This window comes from Triturus cristatus, chromosome 8, assembly GCF_964204655.1.
Source record: "Triturus cristatus chromosome 8, aTriCri1.1, whole genome shotgun sequence".
Lineage (NCBI taxonomy): Eukaryota > Metazoa > Chordata > Amphibia > Caudata > Salamandridae > Triturus > Triturus cristatus.
This window is the reverse complement of record NC_140591.1, coordinates 385,813,124-385,832,682: the sequence shown is the minus strand read 5'-3', so window position 1 is coordinate 385,832,682 and position 19,559 is coordinate 385,813,124. Positions and strand designations below refer to the sequence as shown.

Sequence of the window (19,559 nt, the reverse complement as noted above, 5' to 3'; positions counted from 1 at the left end):
TTATGTTTATGCAAATTGATCCCTTTGCAGCAACATATCTTGTTCAATCAATCAATCAGCGTTTGTAGAGAGCGGCACTGTTGAGGTCTTCGCTGTGCCAGCTCCCCTCTGCAACCTGTCTTGAGGAAATGGTGGAAAGAGAGATGAAACGAACAGAAAATGGCAAAGTAGAGAGCAGAGAAATGAGCAAGCAGAAAAGGCAAAACAAAGGGCAGGAAAACGAGCAGAGAAGGCAAAACAGAGGACAGAAAAAAGGCAAAACAGAGTAGAAGAGGAAAAAACAGAGTAAAGTAAAGCAGAGTGAGCAGAAAAGGTAAAGCGGAGGACCGAGAAATGGGCAAAAGAGGCAAAACAAGGGCAGAAAAACGAGCAGGAAAGGCAAAGCAGAGGGCAGAAAAACGAGCAGTAAAGGCAAAACAGAGGGCAGAAAAACAAGCGGAAACAGGCAAAACAGTGCAGAAAAACGAGCAGAAAAGGCAAAGCAGAGCAAAGAAATGAGCAAAGGAGGCAGAAACAGAGGGCAGCAGTTAGACAAGCAACAGAGGGTAGCAAACGGTGAGATAGCTGGACTGGAGAACTGTCCCAGTAGGACTGGCACGAAGACCTGCTCCAATGTTCCAACAACAGACCCCTAATTAAAAGTTTAATATGATATTCAAAGGACCCGCTCATGGCTGAAACCAGTTCACTACACTATCTTCCAAGTCACCATCTGTAGTCTTCCAAAAATTTGAAAAAAGTATATAAAAGTACAGAGGAATATGTCACTAGCACTAAAAAATACAGCAATAAAGTCCTGGGAATGGATACTACATTTTCTACCCACATTTTGACACAGGCGTACTGGGCCCGATGCACAAGGATTGCGTTATGAGTAAGTGTAACTTACTCTTGAAGTATGTCTGGCTTACTTCTGGAACTTAGTACTGCAGGAATATGTCATAGCCAAATCTTTGTGAATCAAACCAATAGATTCTTCAAAGTTGGTTGAGGAATTCTTCTGCCTTTCTCATGAGATTCAAGAGTAGAATTCCTAACAGTTCTCATCACGCAGAGCAGCAACCACATCAAAGTTGCTGCACTGCATTGGGTGAAAAGGAGAGAACAGGGCAGTGTCATATCTACTTCAGATGTGGTGGTGGTTCTCTCTCCCCATCCTCCAGCATTCTTTGAGATTGCCTTGTGCCATGCACACATCCATGCACCGTAGTGCAAGGGTGTGTGTGTGGTGTCTAGCATTGGTTTTTTACCGGAAGGCGACTAGTATGTACTATTGTGCTAAGACAAAGTTTTAAACCTATACCACATTGGATGTGTGCTGTACATATCTCCTTTTTAACATCTGCCTCAACAGGTGCTATATTTTGGCACCAAGCCTTCCCTACTGTTGTAAGGAGATAGGGCTTCCTGTTTTTGCCATTTACATCACTTATGTGATGCAAACCCAGTGCAAATTGTAAGTAAATCTGCTCATACATTTTGTAATCCATTGTGAACTCTTGCTTCTGTGGACTTGTGTTATTAATTCCTTTTCCCGATCCTCCCAGTCCATTTAATAGATTATTGTAATTTACATTGTACAACCAGGCGATGAAGACCGCGCATTCCTTGGTGGCGCAGAGGAAACAGGTACACTCGATACCAAGCGTGGTGAGATCAGAACGACAAGTTGGTTTGCTTGGCTTAATTCATTGCTAATCTCCTGTCCACACTTAAGCGGCAGTTATCCTGCCACATCCAAGGTTTGGCAGATTTGTTTTCTTTTGAGTTAAAGGCTGAACACCTACATTTGGTGTCACGTTCACCAACATCTGCCTAAGTAAAAGATACTGGTTCATACAGCAATAGCATGGTTATAGGTTGAAATAGTATGAGAGGAAAATGAAAGTGCTAACAAAACGTGGTAGCCGTAATACTACTCAGGGCCGGACTGACTACCGGGCGTTTTGGAATTCTGCCGAGCAGGGGGCTGATTTCATTGCGGCGGGGGCTGATTTCGTTCATGGAGACCTGTGTGTACTTCGAAATAATTAAAAGGAAAACGAATTTCGTTCAGTACACGCAGGTCCCCATCAACGAAATCAGCCCCCAGCTCAGCAGCATTCCAAAACGCCCGGTAGTCAGCCCGGCCCTGATACTACTGTCTGTGGAAAACAACTTTGGTTACACAGCATCAAGGTGTTTTAAACCCAGGCATGTAGAATTACGGTTACCACAGAAGCCACGCCCCTCTCCACTACCTCAGCTGAGGGTTGTACCCAGGTCCTTAAGGACGTGAGCCATCACTCAGATCTGAGGTAGTCTGAGAGGGAAGACTGATCACTGTACATTGACCTATAGATCATGTTACTTCTGTGTATATGATCACGTACTTTTATGGGTTTTGCAATTTTTATAGTTTGCTGCACTTTGCTTTGATGATGACGCCCACGCCATGCAATGCTTCACAATTTTAGCTCTCACGCTCATCACAGGCTGGAGTTTGATGTCAGTCACAAATTATGCATAATACTAATTTTCTTTCCAAAAAGCAAGTTGCCATGAAAATCATAAGGTGAGTTTCTATGTAGATGAAATTTAAAGGAGGCACCATGGAGAGAGAAGCATGATCGAGGCAGAGAAAATGACACCCGCTTCACTTCAGAGGATAAGATATGCACCTGCATGGGCGTAAAGTCACTTACCGTCTGCTTGTATGGAATGTTTTATTCAGAACTGTTCACTTTTGTCAGTGCATGTCCACCACGCGGCATGTTTAATGATGCTTACATTCCAGTTATGCTCTAGAGTGAGATGCAGACAGTAAATATTTTTGAAACGATAAATTAGTCTGCTTTAAGAAATCGCAGCTGTTCTGATGTGAAATAAAATGTATGCTGGTGCTTCCAATAATGTTCCAGGCCTTTGTGTGTTTTTTTCTGAGCTGGCAGCACCTGGAGCATTTTGTAAAGCACCCTCTTCGTGTGGCTTCCACAGGCTTAGCTACTATTCCCACACTATGTTGATTTGATCTCTTCCAACATCTGTTTCAGAACCCTCAATCACCAGGATCACCAAAGTGGTTGAAGGAGACCCCGATTTCAGACTAGTCAAGGAAGGACAGACTCACATGACTAAAGTGATTCACGGAGGTCAGTAAGGAATGCTCTTACTCAATATTTGATGCTTGAATATGCCTTATCGTGGTACTGAAGTTGCCCTTGTTTTTTTGCTGATTTCACCACATTTGTGCCTTCCCTTTCTTACCATCTTGTGGTCTTTCTTAGTATAAAACATCATTATTCATCCTCTTTAAGAAACCATTATAAAGTCACATCTAAACCCTAACATTACCCTTACCTCCCTTTACCTCTACCAACCCCAATTCCTATTATTAGCCTTACCTCCATTTACCTTTACTCACCTTTAATCCCTAAAATCACCCGTACCTCCCTTTACCCACCCCTAAACCCTGAAAGTACAATTACCACCCTTTATTTCTATGCAGCCCTAAATAATAAAATTATCTCACATTCATTTACCACTATCCACCCTTAAATCATAAATTCACTCTTATCCCTTTTTACTTCTACCTGCACCGTAACCCATTTTTTAAATAACATATAGAATATGCTATTAAAAAATAATTATATATATATATGTGTGTATATATATATATATATATATATATATTACCTACTGGCGGTCGCCAGTAGGTAGTTATAGTTAGGACCACGTTTCCATAGGAAATCCGCAACATTCTATTTTGAAAAACATGTAAAGGGGCTGTTTAGACAGCCCCCACACACATAGGCATGTTGAGGTAGTCCCCAAAGATCCCCCAAGGCCAAAAACGGAATTTTTATTTTTTCGCTAATTTCGCCGATTACGCTTACCGTACGCGTACGGTAAAAAATTATTAAAAAAAAAAATTATCCACACTCTCCCCACCCCGAATGCTCTTACTCAATATTTGATGCTTGAATATGCCTTATCGTGGTACTGAAGTTGCCCTTGTTTTTTTGCTGATTTCACCACATTTGTGCCTTCCCTTTCTTACCATCTTGTGGTCTTTCTTAGTATAAAACATCATTATTCATCCTCTTTAAGAAACCATTATAAAGTCACATCTAAACCCTAACATTACCCTTACCTCCCTTTACCTCTACCAACCCCAATTCCTATTATTAGCCTTACCTCCATTTACCTTTACTCACCTTTAATCCCTAAAATCACCCGTACCTCCCTTTACCCACCCCTAAACCCTGAAAGTACAATTACCACCCTTTATTTCTATGCAGCCCTAAATAATAAAATTATCTCACATTCATTTACCACTATCCACCCTTAAATCATAAATTCACTCTTATCCCTTTTTACTTCTACCTGCACCGTAACCCATTTTTTAAATAACATATAGAATATGCTATTAAAAAATAATTATATATATATATGTGTGTATATATATATATATATATATATATATTACCTACTGGCGGTCGCCAGTAGGTAGTTATAGTTAGGACCACGTTTCCATAGGAAATCCGCAACATTCTATTTTGAATAACTTTGGCGCCGGTCGACGAATCCTCGTGAATTTTTCAAAATAGGTGGGGCGCTACGCTCCGCTCCTACCCTGAAAGTCTCGGGGGGATTCGTCAAGCGGGGGCTGAGATAAAAGGGGGGTCCCAAAACGCGTTTTTCCCATGCATTTTTCCATAGGATCTTTAGACAGGGCTACAGCCCGAACGGCTGAACAGAATTACTAGAAATTTGGCAGAGAGGTAGTCCCCAGGTCAAGGAAGTGTCTTTTGTAGGTTTGGTGTAAATCTGTTCAGTAGATTCTGAGAAAATAGCCTTTAAATCAATATATATATCTGAGCCAGCTTACGGTGCGCTTACGGTACGCTTACCGTACGCGTACGGTGGCGTGCGCGAGCGCGATTCTGATTGGCTCTTAGATCCTAGTAAACATTCGAATCGGCCGAAACCAGGAAGCGGCGGCCGCCGTTTTCTCTCTCGCACTGAGAGTGATGTTTAAAATATAAAGCCCAAAAACATGTAAAGGGGCTGTTTAGACAGCCCCCACACACATAGGCATGTTGAGGTAGTCCCCAAAGATCCCCCAAGGCCAAAAACGGATTTTTTATTTTTTCGCTAATTTCGCCGATTACGCTTACCGTACGCGTACGGTAAAAAATTATTAAAAAAAAAAATTAAAAAAATTAAAAAAGGCCACCAATTGTGCATGGCTTATAACCGTTGAGAAAAACTATAATATTTAAAAAAAAAATAATTAAAAAAAAAATTATCCACACTCTCTCCTCCCCGTGTGCAAATGGTGCCCGAAGGGCACCATTTGTGCATGGCTTATAAAAATTACGAAAAATTAAAATATTACCTTTCAAAACGAAGTGCATCATATGTCCTCCATGTGCGCACGGTGCGCGAAGTGCATCGTGCGTACATGGCCCATCTAGCGTAACGTGGGCACGCGGTGCGCGTAGCGCACCGCGTGCCCACCGTGCGTGCACGGCACTAACTGCGTAAAGTGGGCGCGCGGTGCGCGAAGCGCACCGTGTGCTTACTGTGCGCGCACGGTGCGCGAAGCGCACCGTGCGCGCACGGAACGAACTGCGTTAAGTGGGCGCGCACGCCACAAATGGCGTAAAGTAACTTAGCATTTAAAAAACCGTACAAATTCACTGAAAAAACCATAGGTTTCACACACGTTATAGTTAGGAATTAGAATTTAAAAAAACCTTGCTAATTCACTGAAAAAACCATAGGTTTCACACATGTTATAGTTAGCTGGACATTTTACTGATAAAAAACCAATGAAATTCCCCCGTTATAGTTACTGTAGGCAACTATAACTCACGCGACCGTAATCCTCTGCTGATGACATATGTGTCTTTATGAAAAAAAAATATTTGTAATATATGTATAGCTAAAATTTAATGGAAGAAGACATGGGCAAATAAGTGTCTAAATACAGTATTAGCATCAGCAGAGGATTACGGTCGCGTGAGTTATAGTTGCCTACAGTAACTATAACGGGGGAATATATATATATATATATATATATATATATATATATATATATATATATATATATATATATATATATATATATATATATATTATCACAAAGCAGATAATGATGCTCAATAAGGACAGACACATGGCAGTTGCATGTGGAGGGACCCTGGAGTCCTATGGGAGTTATGGGTTAGTTTACATTACATCATCAGTATGGTCGATTAAACTCTCAGACATTCATTTGAAAGTAGTTTGCCTGGGCATAGAAATGCAAGCTGAAGTGTTTTTCCGAGTGAAATAACTTTCTTTCACAGTATTAATTATGGCAATATTTCTACTAAGCATTATGTACGCCATAGGATCTATTTGTCTTCCCCATGATCATTTTACATTCTTTTTGATCAGAGCAGTTCCGATCTCAGCATTAGTACCGGGCACAGTCTTTCTGTTACCAATGTATCATAGCCATGATGGAACTGTTCTTCCTAACACATTCCTCGTACTTTCTCTGCAAAAGTTAAGGATGCTTTTTCTTATCTTAAGGATCATGGTATTCTCATTTGATGGTATACTGAGCAGATTATTGTTAGACCTGGCATCCTTGGTGTGGTTTCCCCTGTCTTTTTGCATCTACCACCTGTATTTTTGATTGTGTGCTGGACTTTGTTTTTGCTGGTCTGTGTACTCTGGGCTCTTTACCACTGTGGATCACTGCTAAAGTCAAAATGCTCCCTGTGTTAATCGTGATTATGATTGGTTATCCTTGATTGGCATATATTATTAACTGATAAGTCCTAGTAAAGTGCACTGCGTGGGCCCAGGGCCTGTAAATCAAATGCTACTAGTGTGCCTGCAGCACTATTTGTGTCACCCACATGAGTAGCCCTGTAAACATGTCTCAGGCCTGCCACTGCAGTGTCTGCGTGTGCAGATTGAAACTGCCATGTCAACCTGACAAGTGCACGCACTTGCCAGGCCCAAACCCTTCCCTTTTACTACAAGTCACACACCCCTAAGGTAGGCCCAAGGTACCCACATGGGCAGGGTGCAGTGTATGTGAAAGGGAGAGTATGTACTTGTGTGCTTTACATGTCCTGATAATGAAATACTGCACGTTTCGTTTTTTTTCTATTGCAAGGACTAGCGTAGGTTATCATTGGAGCAACTTTCAATTGGGAAGAGCTAGAGATTTGGAGTTTTGGTTCTCTGAGCTCAGGATTTAAAAACACATCTTTTACGAAAGGAGGTTTTTAATTTGTGTGTTTGAAAATGACACTTTTAGATAGTGTGTATTTTCTTTCTTTACCATTCTGTGCTTCTGCCTGCCTGTGGAATCAATGTCTGGTTTAGACTGACAACTGGGTTGCTTGTGCATTCACTCCGGACAGTTATAAAAAGAGATATGAGGCGTGCCCTGCATATCCTGATTGCCCATCACCAGACTGGTGGGCCTTCCTGAGGTAGAGTGGTGGGAGAGGTTGTCACGGACACTTGACTCTGATCCCCGACGCTGACGCTGTTTGCAGTTACTGTCACCGTTGCTGTGTACTGTGTTACTCACAAAGGCACATAATGTACACACGTACTTGGCTGCCATTCTCTGTCCTCCGGTCCTGTCTGATGGTCTGAGAAATTGCTGAAACTTCTGAAATTGCTGACTGTTGATACAGTGCGGGAAATACTGAGGAAGCACTGGTGCTTCAGAGCACCTCACTGGGGGAGAAAAAGCAAAGGAAACAAACCCTGCTGGAGTGGTTTGTTTAGAGCCCCTGTGCTCCTTTTTACTTGGTGGAAGGCATCCTGATGCAATTGCGGGGTGCTGCGGTGGAGCTCAGCCCCCGGCAGGGCACGTCTTGTCGCTGGGATGCCAGGACACTATAGAAATTGAGAAACTGAGCCATCAAAGCAGAATACTCAAAACAGTATATTTGGATTGCACTGCTATTCAAGACTCACCTATAACATGGAACAGATGGGAATTGATTGACCAGGACGGCGGTGGCACATGGCAGCACAGCACAATGCAGCAATGTGGAGCAGAGATAAGTACCTGCAGCATGTGTGGCAGAAAATCTAATTGACAAAAAAAGGGATAGGATTTCTTGAAGGATTTAATAAAAAAAATGAGCAGAGCGACTGGGACTAAAAGACTGGTGTGAATTTAGGGGAAATAAGTAAAGAAGAGTACATTTAGTAGGCACCTACGAAGTGGGCGGACAAGCAAAGGGAAGAAAGAGATGGCACCAGGGAAAACAAAAAAAGGGCAGAACAGCCGCATAAAGCCAGACAGTGTGACAGAAGGGGAGAGGAGAGAGTAGAGAACTGGAAAGAGAAAGAAGGAAATGAAAGTCTCCCTAGAGAAGTGACCCTATGGATAAGATGCGTAACCAGGCAAAAATTTGCCCTCTAATAAAACCCCCTGGCAAAGCAAGTTCAGGGGGAAAAAGGGGGATCATCAGTCACAAAGTCAATCAAAGACGATGTGGGCAAATATTTTAAAAGGAACCAACTGTTATCATATTCCCAGTTGTTTGGTGAAAAGTCACGATGAAATAGATGGATTTAGGGAAGAATTAACCTGAGCAAATAGATATAAGGCTTTCAGATCCCTGGGAAATGGGGAAAATGACTGGTTAAGTGAGATTGTTTAGGAGGTAGGGTTTTCGCACAGTCTGGGTATACTCAACTGGAATATTAATGGTTATAACAGAATTTCGAAATTGGAAAGCTTAAAAAAACTTATCGGCCTCAATGAGATCGTATGTCTACAGGAAACTTGGCTGAGCAATGAAACCTCAAGGATTGAAGGATGTATACAGCTGAATAGTTCCGATAGGAGGAGACAGTTTGTACCCCTGTCCGGTGAATAAATAACCCTACTAGCCACTAAAATAGCTAAGAAGGTCAAATGTAAATGGGTGGTGACATGTAGAATACTCTTACTGGATTCCGACCTATGGCATGATGGTGTACTCATAGTAAATGTCTATATGCAGGGGGGCGCAGATAAGAAGTATAAGCTAGAACTGGAAAGGTTCAAAGAAGACTTACATGTTTTGACTGATTCATATCAGAGACACTTGCTCATCCTGATGGCAGATTTTAACCACACATTAGACCCCTGCAGAGTTGATCCATGGTGCAAAGAACAATTTTCCTTATATAAGATAAACACTGCCAGTTTCCCTAAGATTGGCCTTGCATCACAAGATATGGCTTTAGGGAAAGTTTTGAGCTCAATGGGCTTAAAATATAAATGGAAGGATGGAGGCCAGCTAATCGTACAATTAAGATAGGTAATCAAACATGTCCCATAGGCTATATTTTTCTGCATGCATGGAACTTTGAATTAGTTAGGGGCTTTGTGGTGATGAGAGCTGAGGGAAGTGATCATTTCCCCTTAAAACCTTAAAATAGGAGTAAATGAAAAAACAAGTGATACAGGCATCCCTGTACAAATGGATTACCACAGGCGGCTCACCACTCACATGACAAAGATGCACATGGAAAAACTGGCCGTCTTTCAGCAGAGCCACATATTAGAAAGTATCCCTAATACTAATAATATAGGATGGTTTGAAAATGTAATTAGCCAACTGGTCCAATGTCTTAGGGATGAAATAAAAAGGAACAGTTTTGGTGAACGTAGGAAAAAGAGAAGTGAGAGGCAAGATAAGAACTGGTTTAATGAGGAATGTCAGAAATTAAAAGCGAGTATATGAAGAGGGAGAAAGAAGCTTGAGGTTAAAGTATGATTCGGAGGTGTTTAATTGCCTTCAGAAACTAAGGAAAACATATAAAATTGTCATTAGGAAACAAAAGAGAATGCATAAAGAGAGATGCTGGGTAAGCCCATTGGCAGCAATAGACTCAATAAATATCAAAACGTTTTGGAAGTTAGTCCAAGAAGGATCTGGAAAAATACAGGGGACTATGAACTGTGTGGTGACAGAGGAGGCTTGGGAGGGATACCTGGGAGAAATATATGGAAAATGGGCAGACCCAGCTAGACAGAGAACCCCATTTTTGGCAGGTATTGAGTTGGATATTAGGTCCCTATTTATGGCAAGTAATGTCAGGTGAAACATAGCAAATTTAACTCTGACCTGAGCATCTGTGCCCTACAGAAACTATTCTTTTGAAGTATGCCTACTTCAAAGGCCAAAACTGGACCTATAACCCCAGACTTTTAGGACACTTCTGGACTGAGGAACCTGCAAATAAGAAGAGCTGTCAGGAGGAGTACTTCATCTTTGCTGTCTGTTGCTTTGTTGGGTTGGCCTGCAGTTGCTACCTTTGTCTGAGGGAAGTGAAAGAACTGGACTTTGCTTTCTTGTATACTGCTTTTCCAAGAATCTCCAAAGGCGTGGATGTGCTTGCCTCCTGTTGGAAGTCTCAGGGCCATCAAAGTCTTCATCTGCAGCATCTATGATCTCCTCTGCGGGGAGCTCAGACATGTCAATTGGTGCCAGTTCTGGGCCCTAGGAGGTGGTTCTGCTGCTCCAAGACTCGAAAATCCACTCATCACCATTCCAGTGCTGTTTTTCACGCCACAAGCTTGCCATGCAGTTGAAAATCAATCACTGTGCGGAGTGGCTGAAAAATCGATATAGCACTTGTTTGCGGCCCGGAGAACTGCCACAGCCCATGTCCAGAGCACCGAGTCGCCAATGTCCGAGACCCCCACTGCAACTTCGATACAGGCATTGCAGTGCGGCTGAAGGAATCAACCATCACTTGTCTGCAGCAGTGAGAATCGACACAGCACCTGTTTCGCCATAGCATCGACCAGCAGTGCCCGGATTTACTCACACATCGCACCTGTGCGGCAAGTTTCCAATGCATCGCCACCCCGAAATGAATCGGCTCTGGAAATCGACATATCGCGGCTCCTCGCTGTAAGGAGTTGATGCAACACTTCTGCTGAGTGCAGCAGAATTGACGCCTCCATTCTGCTGGGACTCAAGAAACAAGTATAGCTGTGTTTGCTGACGCTTTCCTCCTTTGCTGCTGTTTTCGACTTGGTTTTTGATGCATTAAGGTACTCTGTGTTAAAATCAACGCATCCATAGAGTTCTAAGGACAGAATTGCTTAAATCTTTTTAAAGTGATCTTTGAGTAGTGCATGTTGGAAGTTTGTTGTTTTGGTCTTGTTTGGTTTAGATAAAGATTGTTTATTTTTCTAAACTGGTGTGGTGTCTTTTTGTAGCGTTTTCACTGTGTTACTGTGTGTTATGTTTCAAATACTCTATATATTGTCTCTGAGATACGTCTAGTTGCTCGTGCCAAGCTACCAAGGGGATAAGGGGTTATCTTGGGTGTGTAACTCTCTTCCCCTGACTAGAAGGAAGGGTCCCTACTTGGACAGGGTGCATAGCACTGGTAACTAGGGACCCCCATTTCTAACAATTATTTAGAATGATTTAATTCCATCTATTAGTAACATCACTAGATGTTTATTGCTCTGCATTATATCTGCCTGGAACATTACACATGAAGATAGTAATAACCATGTGCTCCTAACTCACAAAGCCATTCATTATCCTAACCCAGTACAGTAATCTTAAAATTTAATATTTTTTCATGCTACTATATTTTCAAGGCACCTCGAGAACTGGATTGATATAACAAAACTAATAAAAAGCAAAGCAGTCACTGACAAATAGCTTGTGAGATAGTTTGAAGCCAACGCACACTGATAAAGGGATTTGTGGTAGTTGTGGAGTAATTAAGGGCCTTATTTAGACCTTAGTGGACAGGTTACTCCATCACAATGGTGACGGATACCCTGTCCGGCGAAGTATAAGTCCCATAGCATATAATGGGATTTATGTTTTGGTGGACGGGATATCTGACATCTGTGACCCAAAGTTTGGAATAGTGTGAGAATTTTATCTGCTAGGATATATATTTGAAGATAGATCAATAACCCTGGAGGCAGTTGAAAGGCTTCCTTAATTTGTAATAGAAACTTCCATCTAAGAAAAGGCTGTAGATATGTGGGCATTTCAATCGACTGTGAAGGATGCACGTTTGTTCAAAAAGATCAGAGTTGTCTATTTAATTTGGAAATGGCAATGTTATCTTGTGATTAAGAGGGAAACAGCCAACTGAATTATCTTACGGCAATTTCCAGGATGCACAGGAAAGCATGTGATTATCATGGTTTATGAGCTATGTACTGTGGCCTTGTATTGGTTAATAGAAATCATGTTTTGATCTGGTGTTTGATGGCTTGAAAACCTTAAATTCTGTATTCTTCTCACGGTGTGCAATGGGGAATGTCTGGGCCATGGACAAAATTTGGAAGTATGGAGGGGACAAAAAAGAAGAACCTGTTTAGTGTTGTAGCTAATCTATATAGGCTCATCTAATCTCTTTGGTTAGTGGCAGGAATTAGTCAAGTCGATTCCTAATTTTTCTTCTGCCCCTTTTGCTGGGTAAGGGCAACTCTGATGCAGGGGTGTCAATGACAAAACGTAATTTTTGGGTTAGCAGGAATTGCCCATTTTGTGCTCTAGGGTTTATGTGGATGCTAAGTCCATTATTAGGTGAGAAGCATCTGACTGTAAAGCACTGATATTTCTTCTCTCTTCTCTCGATTTATACAAGTTCTGGTTGGCCTTTTTGTTCAGAATTCTTAATGGTCAAGTCCTGCACTACATGGCTGCATGAATATTGTCTAGCTGCACCATGATCATTTCAATTGGTCCAAGCCTTCCACTGTAAGTGCGTGGATTCACTATGTGTCCCTCAAAAACTCTGTGTGGCACAGTAAGACCCATTAATGATATCTGCTGTACATGAACTGTCCAGTCTTTTGTTTTCAGAATTAGAACTATTACCAACATTTCAGATCTAGTTGTACCTCTGTTTATGTGAATAACAAACTATTCCTAACCCATAATATTTGTTTAATTGTTTACAATATGTTTCAGAGCACGAAATAACAATAGGGTAACGCAATTTCAGATTTTCAGTAATGAATGCAAGACACATATCACATCAGTGATCCATAAAGGTGACCAAAATGGCATAGCAAAATTGTAAATTGTGGTCAATGAATTAATAAGTAAATTAATCAATATAATACATATAACTCATTCAAATTTCATTAAACTGTTAAGCTTTTTTCGTTGAAGTCATGATTAACTTTTTCAACAATCATTGATGTAAAACTTAGAACTTATTTGTAAGATTACCATAAGTAATAAATTGGCTGACTCAAAATGGCAACACCTTTAACTTCTTTTAGAAAAATAGGATTATTGTAGGGTGAAGATAATATTATTGCTGCCTATGCTCCATTCCATTTTACTAGTGGAGGTTAAGAGAAACTGTGAAGTTATTTTGTTCAAGGAGGCATTTGGAAACATAATAAATGTTTTGACAATTACATAGGATGCGGGTGGGTATTTGATACCTTTTATCATTTTAGGAATAAAGTATATTACTGTATATTGGCAAACAGACAAATGATAGCAGCAGGGCTACCTCATGCGATTTGCAAGATTGTTCTTGACAAATTGACTAGAGACCCAGTCACAATACTATATACACCTTTTTAAATGTATTTCTTTCCTACATATGATGTGCTGCATGTCGATATAGCTATTGTTCATCTTTTGTTTCAACAGAACCAATTGTTAAAACATTCACCAAAGTCATTGGTGGTGATGAGATTGATGTAACAGGGGGTGGATTCACAGAAGAAAGAATCATTCAAGGTAAAGTACTTAATTGATAGTTTTGCAGTTATTTTATGGTTTGCAAATCAAGCAGTGCGCAAAACGTGGTTATTCCTGTCTCTGTACAGCATCCTAAAGAATGTGTATAAAAAGAATCATATATTTTAACAAAATAAACACATTGTGGAACAATAAATCTCATAATGTAAGAATGATAATAGGACTGAAGTTTACATTGCTATATCGCATGGTGACATAACATACTGTAACAGATTTGTGTGCACTTTTAGAAACAATGAGAGAAAACACCCAAGGTCTAGTTTAGAGTTGAATGGTAACTGAAAATCCTCCAATTTCTGTTGGGCATGCTAGATCAGGCCTTTAGGGCCTGATTAATGCACAGGATAGCACACCAAATTGCAACGATTAAAGGATGTGAGTACTGCGTTCATTCTCTAATAGTTAAGATCGTTAGCATTTTCATCACTGGCCTAATCTGATACATGAATCTACACTCATGATGTGATGTATTGGTGGTACAGGTATTTCACTAATCTTAAGATCTGGAACTCGCTAATTTCCATCTATACATTTTGTGAATTGTGTAAACTTAAATCCATGTGGATAAATTTTTTTTCTTTGCAAATTGCCAAGCTGGGTAACAAGTGCTCTAAATCCAGAAGGCTAAGCTCTGTGAAGTCATTTTTTATTATATTGTTTTCTGAGCCTCACTCCTAAACCTCCATATGTTCTTTATGTATATGGTTTGACATTACGCCTAATTAAAATGATTAAGTTTCAAATTCTGCTGGAAATGTTTTCAAGAATCATGTAACTGATGTTATGTTCTTTTTTTAAATATGGTGGATGCTTTGGGGTACTTTGATCGATGGCCTGATGTCAGACCCTCAGTCAAATTATCCTCCCATTAAAAAGATGATTTTTTCACAAAAAGTGTAAAGCCAGACTTTGCAAGACCAACACTTACCATAATTATATTGTATCAAGAATTGCAGCAATGATTTGTAATATTAATTTCATTTGCACATGGTTGTGGAATACAAATCTTAGAGCTATGAATTGTTGTGTTTGGTACAGAAAAATGTACATGTCTTAAACTCTAAATTGAATTCAGCACAGGCCTAGAAGTCTTTTCTTCAAATTTGTCCTAACTTTTATAAATTTAATGTAGGTCCTGAATTTACAATCACCAGAGTGTCCACAGGTGATGGATCAGAATTTGATGAAGCTAGTCTAAAGAAATTGCTTGAATCAGGTTGGTATGATGACAGAAGATGTCAGCAACAGAGGCAGGTTGCAGGGGGTCCTGTTGATAATGCAACATTTCTCAGAGGTCTTGGCTTCAGAAGTATTTTCTGAAGTGCTATGCCTTTGTCATCTGTCCAGATGTTATACATATAGCTCTTTTTATTTCCATGCACATCTCACAGGCACAAAAAATATACAAATAGACAAAGACAGTACTTAAAGCTGACACACAACAATTTGAACTTTAGGCAGCCCTGTCAAGTTACCCAGGTGTGATGTGGTGTTCAAGTCTGGGGGTTCTCCTAATTCTGGGACTTATTGTCTTGTTTATTCCATTATAAAACTGGACTACAACTCCCAGAATTCAATGAAAGTAAAACGCTAGGACTAGACCAGCACATCACACATGAACCTGTGAAACTTGGCAGCTATGTTTAGGTGGTGGGAATGAGGAAGTTAATCCAGCAAAAAAAAGGTTGTAGTAAAGGATGATCTTTAATAATCCAACCCATTGCTATGGTTGCAGCACCTTTTCTTCTAATTTCAGGGAATCATTGTATGAAATGATAAATTACAGCATTAGGAAATTGACTTTTTTGATGTTCACTGGATATTCAGTATATTCTGGATGAAACAAAAGGCAACTAGACATTGATCATGATTACTTTAGCAAAACCAATCTTCCAAAATGCCTAGTCTGACTGAGATGGAAGCTGGAGAGTACTCATGTAGCTTGGTGCTTAATGTGAACTTCAAGAAAGGTCAGCATTCTCTGATCTCTCAGAGGGTGCAGAAATAACACTGTTACATTTTACATGTAAAGGACATGATATGTGTGCAGACCTGTTTACTGTGATCCTAATCTTTATTTAAAAAAAAATCATAATTGTAGCCCATGTTTTTTAACTACCTAAAGCTATAACACTAAATTGTAACATATTTTGTTTGTGCTGCTCAAGATATGACTTGCCACAATCTGTCGACCAATGTCAAGGAGACACTAAAAAGCAACATGCATTAGCATGGTAAACCATGCTGTGGTTTAACAATACAGATAACTCCATTTGAAACATGGATGAATATCACAATTTTCTTCTTTAGCACCTTCAAATCAAGTAAGAGAAGCCAGGATTGTTTATTTTTTTATGGAACATTTGTATGGTGCAGCATAAAAATAGAGTTACTTGTTTCAATTGCAGACATCAAACCGGGCTAACCTGCAAACAACCATATATATTCATTTTTCCTGGATGGCCAGTTTGTTGCCTTTGCTGTGACAAAAATAGCACTCAATTTACCAGTGCTTGGTGCCCTAGTCTCCAATTGTATGTTCCCACTTTGAACTTTGCAAAATGGGTGAACTTGACCCAGAAAATTACTGGCAGCCCAAAAGTGTGAGGATGCACCTCAGTTCTAGAACTTATTTGCTAGAAGTTCAAGACCAATTACTTATCAGGTCCTGAACACCATGCACAGATCTTTCAGAATGAAGTGCTAGTGCACAGGAAACCAATTATGTTGGACCAGGCCAGTTAAATTATGTCAATATTGCTCAAGGTTAGTGTCAATGCCGCCAGCAGCACTCAAAAGATACATTCAATTGAGACAATATGCACTGGTGCCCATGGTCATGCCTGCCACCAGGCAGCAGTTAAGGAGAGGAAAACTCTCACCTTAAAATGGAGAGAACTCACCCAAAGAAATGAAGCTATTATTGACAGGATTTTAGAGTTACCTCCCCCACAATTTGTTTGGCAAAGACAGTTTTTCCTCTTTAGAATGCCTAGATTCTTCACCATGGTAGTGGGAGCCAGGTATGGTGCCAGCTTTTTAGGAAAGAAATTAGAGGTACAGATCAATTTAATATCATGGACGAATTCCTCCATCAGGCTTTAAAAGGTTTTGTAGCAGCTAATCAGAAAAAGTATCAAGATGACCTAATGATGTATCAGGGGCAGAAGTGCTTGAGGAGTCAATTAAGAGGAACATCTATGCATCATGCATCAATAAAAAGAATTGCAGGTCATGGCCTGCACTAGGCTAGCCATCGGGCTCACACATATGTTGGAAGAGTAATGGGATCAACAACAATACCTTCATTATCTCATGTTACTCTCTCAATAAGAATAATGGGGACAACACTATGCTAGAAAATCGACTCCGCAGGCCTGGAAAGAATGACCCAACCAAAAGATGCTAAGCTTTTAAGCATGAAACAAGGGTGTAAATATATATGCATCAAAAAGAGCTGGTGTAACACAGCTGAGTGAATATTGATTAAGTAAACTAATTACACGTGTGCATAAAATATTGGTATCTAGAAATCAACATAGTTATCTTTTAATATGAAGTATGTTGGTATACTTCATATTAAAAGATAACTATGTTGATTTCTAGATATTCTTTAGGTGAAGATTTCAGTATAGTTGGTGGTGATATTGTAACTCTTCTGGTTGACCTTTATTCACTTATTTAAATAGGAATTGAAATATGTCCATCTAATGTAATCCACTTAAGTAATGCTTCAAAAATAATCAGTTACCTAAGACATTACATTTGTACACATTGACACAAGCATTGATCACATTCCTTTTTAAATTGAAATATGTACAAATACAGTGCTAAGTATACAGAAAATCCATTAATTATATATTATTTGTATAATATATTGTTATAGTAAAATATAGAATTGAGATTTAGAACAGTATTTGCCTCATTATAGGTCAGAATTTCAATTCCATTCCTCTTATCAAGACGATTTATGATCTTCAATAGATCTAATCACTCGACTATGAATAAAGTTGTAAGAGAGCATAGAATTTGTTCAAAACAAGTTTTTGGGGTTAAATTGTACATCAGGCACCCTAGTGAAAGTGAAGTTGCATCACAATATGCAACTCATCATAAATGTATGTCTATTGTTTGTGTTCATTGCTTTATTGTAAAGAAAATTGATGTCATGTACATGTATCCTATCAGAAGTCACGAAGATCACCAAATTTGAAGGTGATATTCATTCACTTGATGAAGAAGAACTCAAAAAGCTTCTCCAGGGAGGTCAGTGATTGTGCTGGAACAACTAACCTCTGGAACCGTAACAGGCATTGGTGGTGGGAACATAATATTAAGATGGCTGCTTTCTGTTTTAAAGGCTGAACTTAAAAATTATTGCAAATAACAAATCTATCTATCATTGTATAGAAAATACTATCCAAAATGATTATAAACATTTAAATTTATTAAAAACAATTTATTGCAGATAATTATCAAGGGTTGCATTTCAGTCTTTAAAATGAAGCACCTTAACAGAAATGGAGTGCAATGAATATTTATTTCAGATTCAGATAAATTATGCATGTTCAAAAAGGATTTCGTAATTAGTGACTTCCTCCAAAGCATCAGGTTGACTGAAACAGATTATGAATAAGAAAGTTGCAATGCTCAAGAAATGAATATTCATTCCACCCAACATAATTTAACGAATAAGGCATGTTGAACAATTGTCTTTCTTTTCAGTTAACTTATGTTGAGCAATTTAACAAACTTCTCTACAAAGTTAAAGAAAAATATTTGAGCTGAATTAAAAAAAATGCTAACATTCTAAATAAATAACCTATATATATAACCATCTATTGACAATCAATTTTTAAACTGTTTACGTGTTTTGTTTTTCATTGTGATAATAGAATTTTAATATAGTACAGTAAGCAAATGTATTGCAGTTCATTGAGAGCACCTCATTTTACAACTATGTTTAAAAATGTGAGTTAATGATCACAGTGAGTGTCACTATTAATTTATGCGTTACAAGGAAAGGTTATCTTGCACTACATAGAAACTATGTGTTTGTTTATTCTATGAAGTTCAAAGGATCCAAATGAGGCAATCTCAGTATCTATAAAATGCTTTTATTCATCTGGTGAGAAAAGTATGGCACTTAAGCGCTTGAGCATCAAGAGTTTCATTGGTTTAGAAAATATTTACATCTAATGTCTGCTGCCTGCTTTAAATAGAAGAGTAATGTTCTCTGATAACACAGTAGTTTACCTACACTACGAAAGTTGAACTGGGAAGGGACATAAGGAGGGCAGCTTTTAGTGATATACAGTGGGGAACCAAATTATAAATGTCATCCTTTTTCTATGTAATGTATTAATTTTGTTTTGCAGTAATGTTTATGTATTCATGTCTTTGTGTTTGATGTAAAGGCACATATATATTTCCTAAGTAGTTCATCACAACTATACAATACCATCCACTATAATTTCCCAGGTCTATTTGACATTTATAGCCATCTTCTATTATTCAAATGAGGCAGGTAAGACATTGAAAGAAGTTGATCTATTCAAATTTACATCACTTTAATTCCACTAGTCTACCCTCAATCATATTTTTCTGCTGTACGTTTGAGTCATAATACACCTTTCAACAAAATAAAATGTTAAAACCCACCTCTTCTCAATGTTTCAACCATCCAAGAGTTTATCTCTTCCTACTCCTTCTCATATCAGTGTGATGCTATGATTTTTATTCCTTCTGCATTTGTGCACACATATTGTGCTCAGTACACATTTTCAACTT

The 19,559-nt window shown here is 39.2% G+C and overlaps 1 protein-coding gene across 18 annotated transcripts in view; it reads left to right on the top strand.

The window, feature by feature from the left end:
• POSTN (periostin) overlaps window positions 1-19,559 on the top strand; it is a 161,137-nt gene that overhangs the window by 125,666 nt on the left and 15,912 nt on the right. For 2 of the 18 annotated variants that reach the window (XM_085621743.1, XM_085621740.1), the window contains exons 19-23: window positions 1,588-1,629; window positions 3,033-3,131; window positions 13,659-13,748; window positions 14,902-14,985; window positions 17,958-18,035. In XM_085621743.1, the coding sequence (XP_085477869.1) occupies window positions 1,588-1,629; window positions 3,033-3,131; window positions 13,659-13,748; window positions 14,902-14,985; window positions 17,958-18,035 (393 nt within the window). Of the gene's footprint in view, window positions 1-1,587; window positions 1,651-3,032; window positions 3,132-13,658; window positions 13,749-14,901; window positions 14,986-17,957; window positions 18,036-19,559 lie in introns of all 18 variants that reach the window. The other 16 variants (XM_085621741.1, XM_085621739.1, XM_085621745.1 and 13 more) reach the window with 8 other exon arrangements.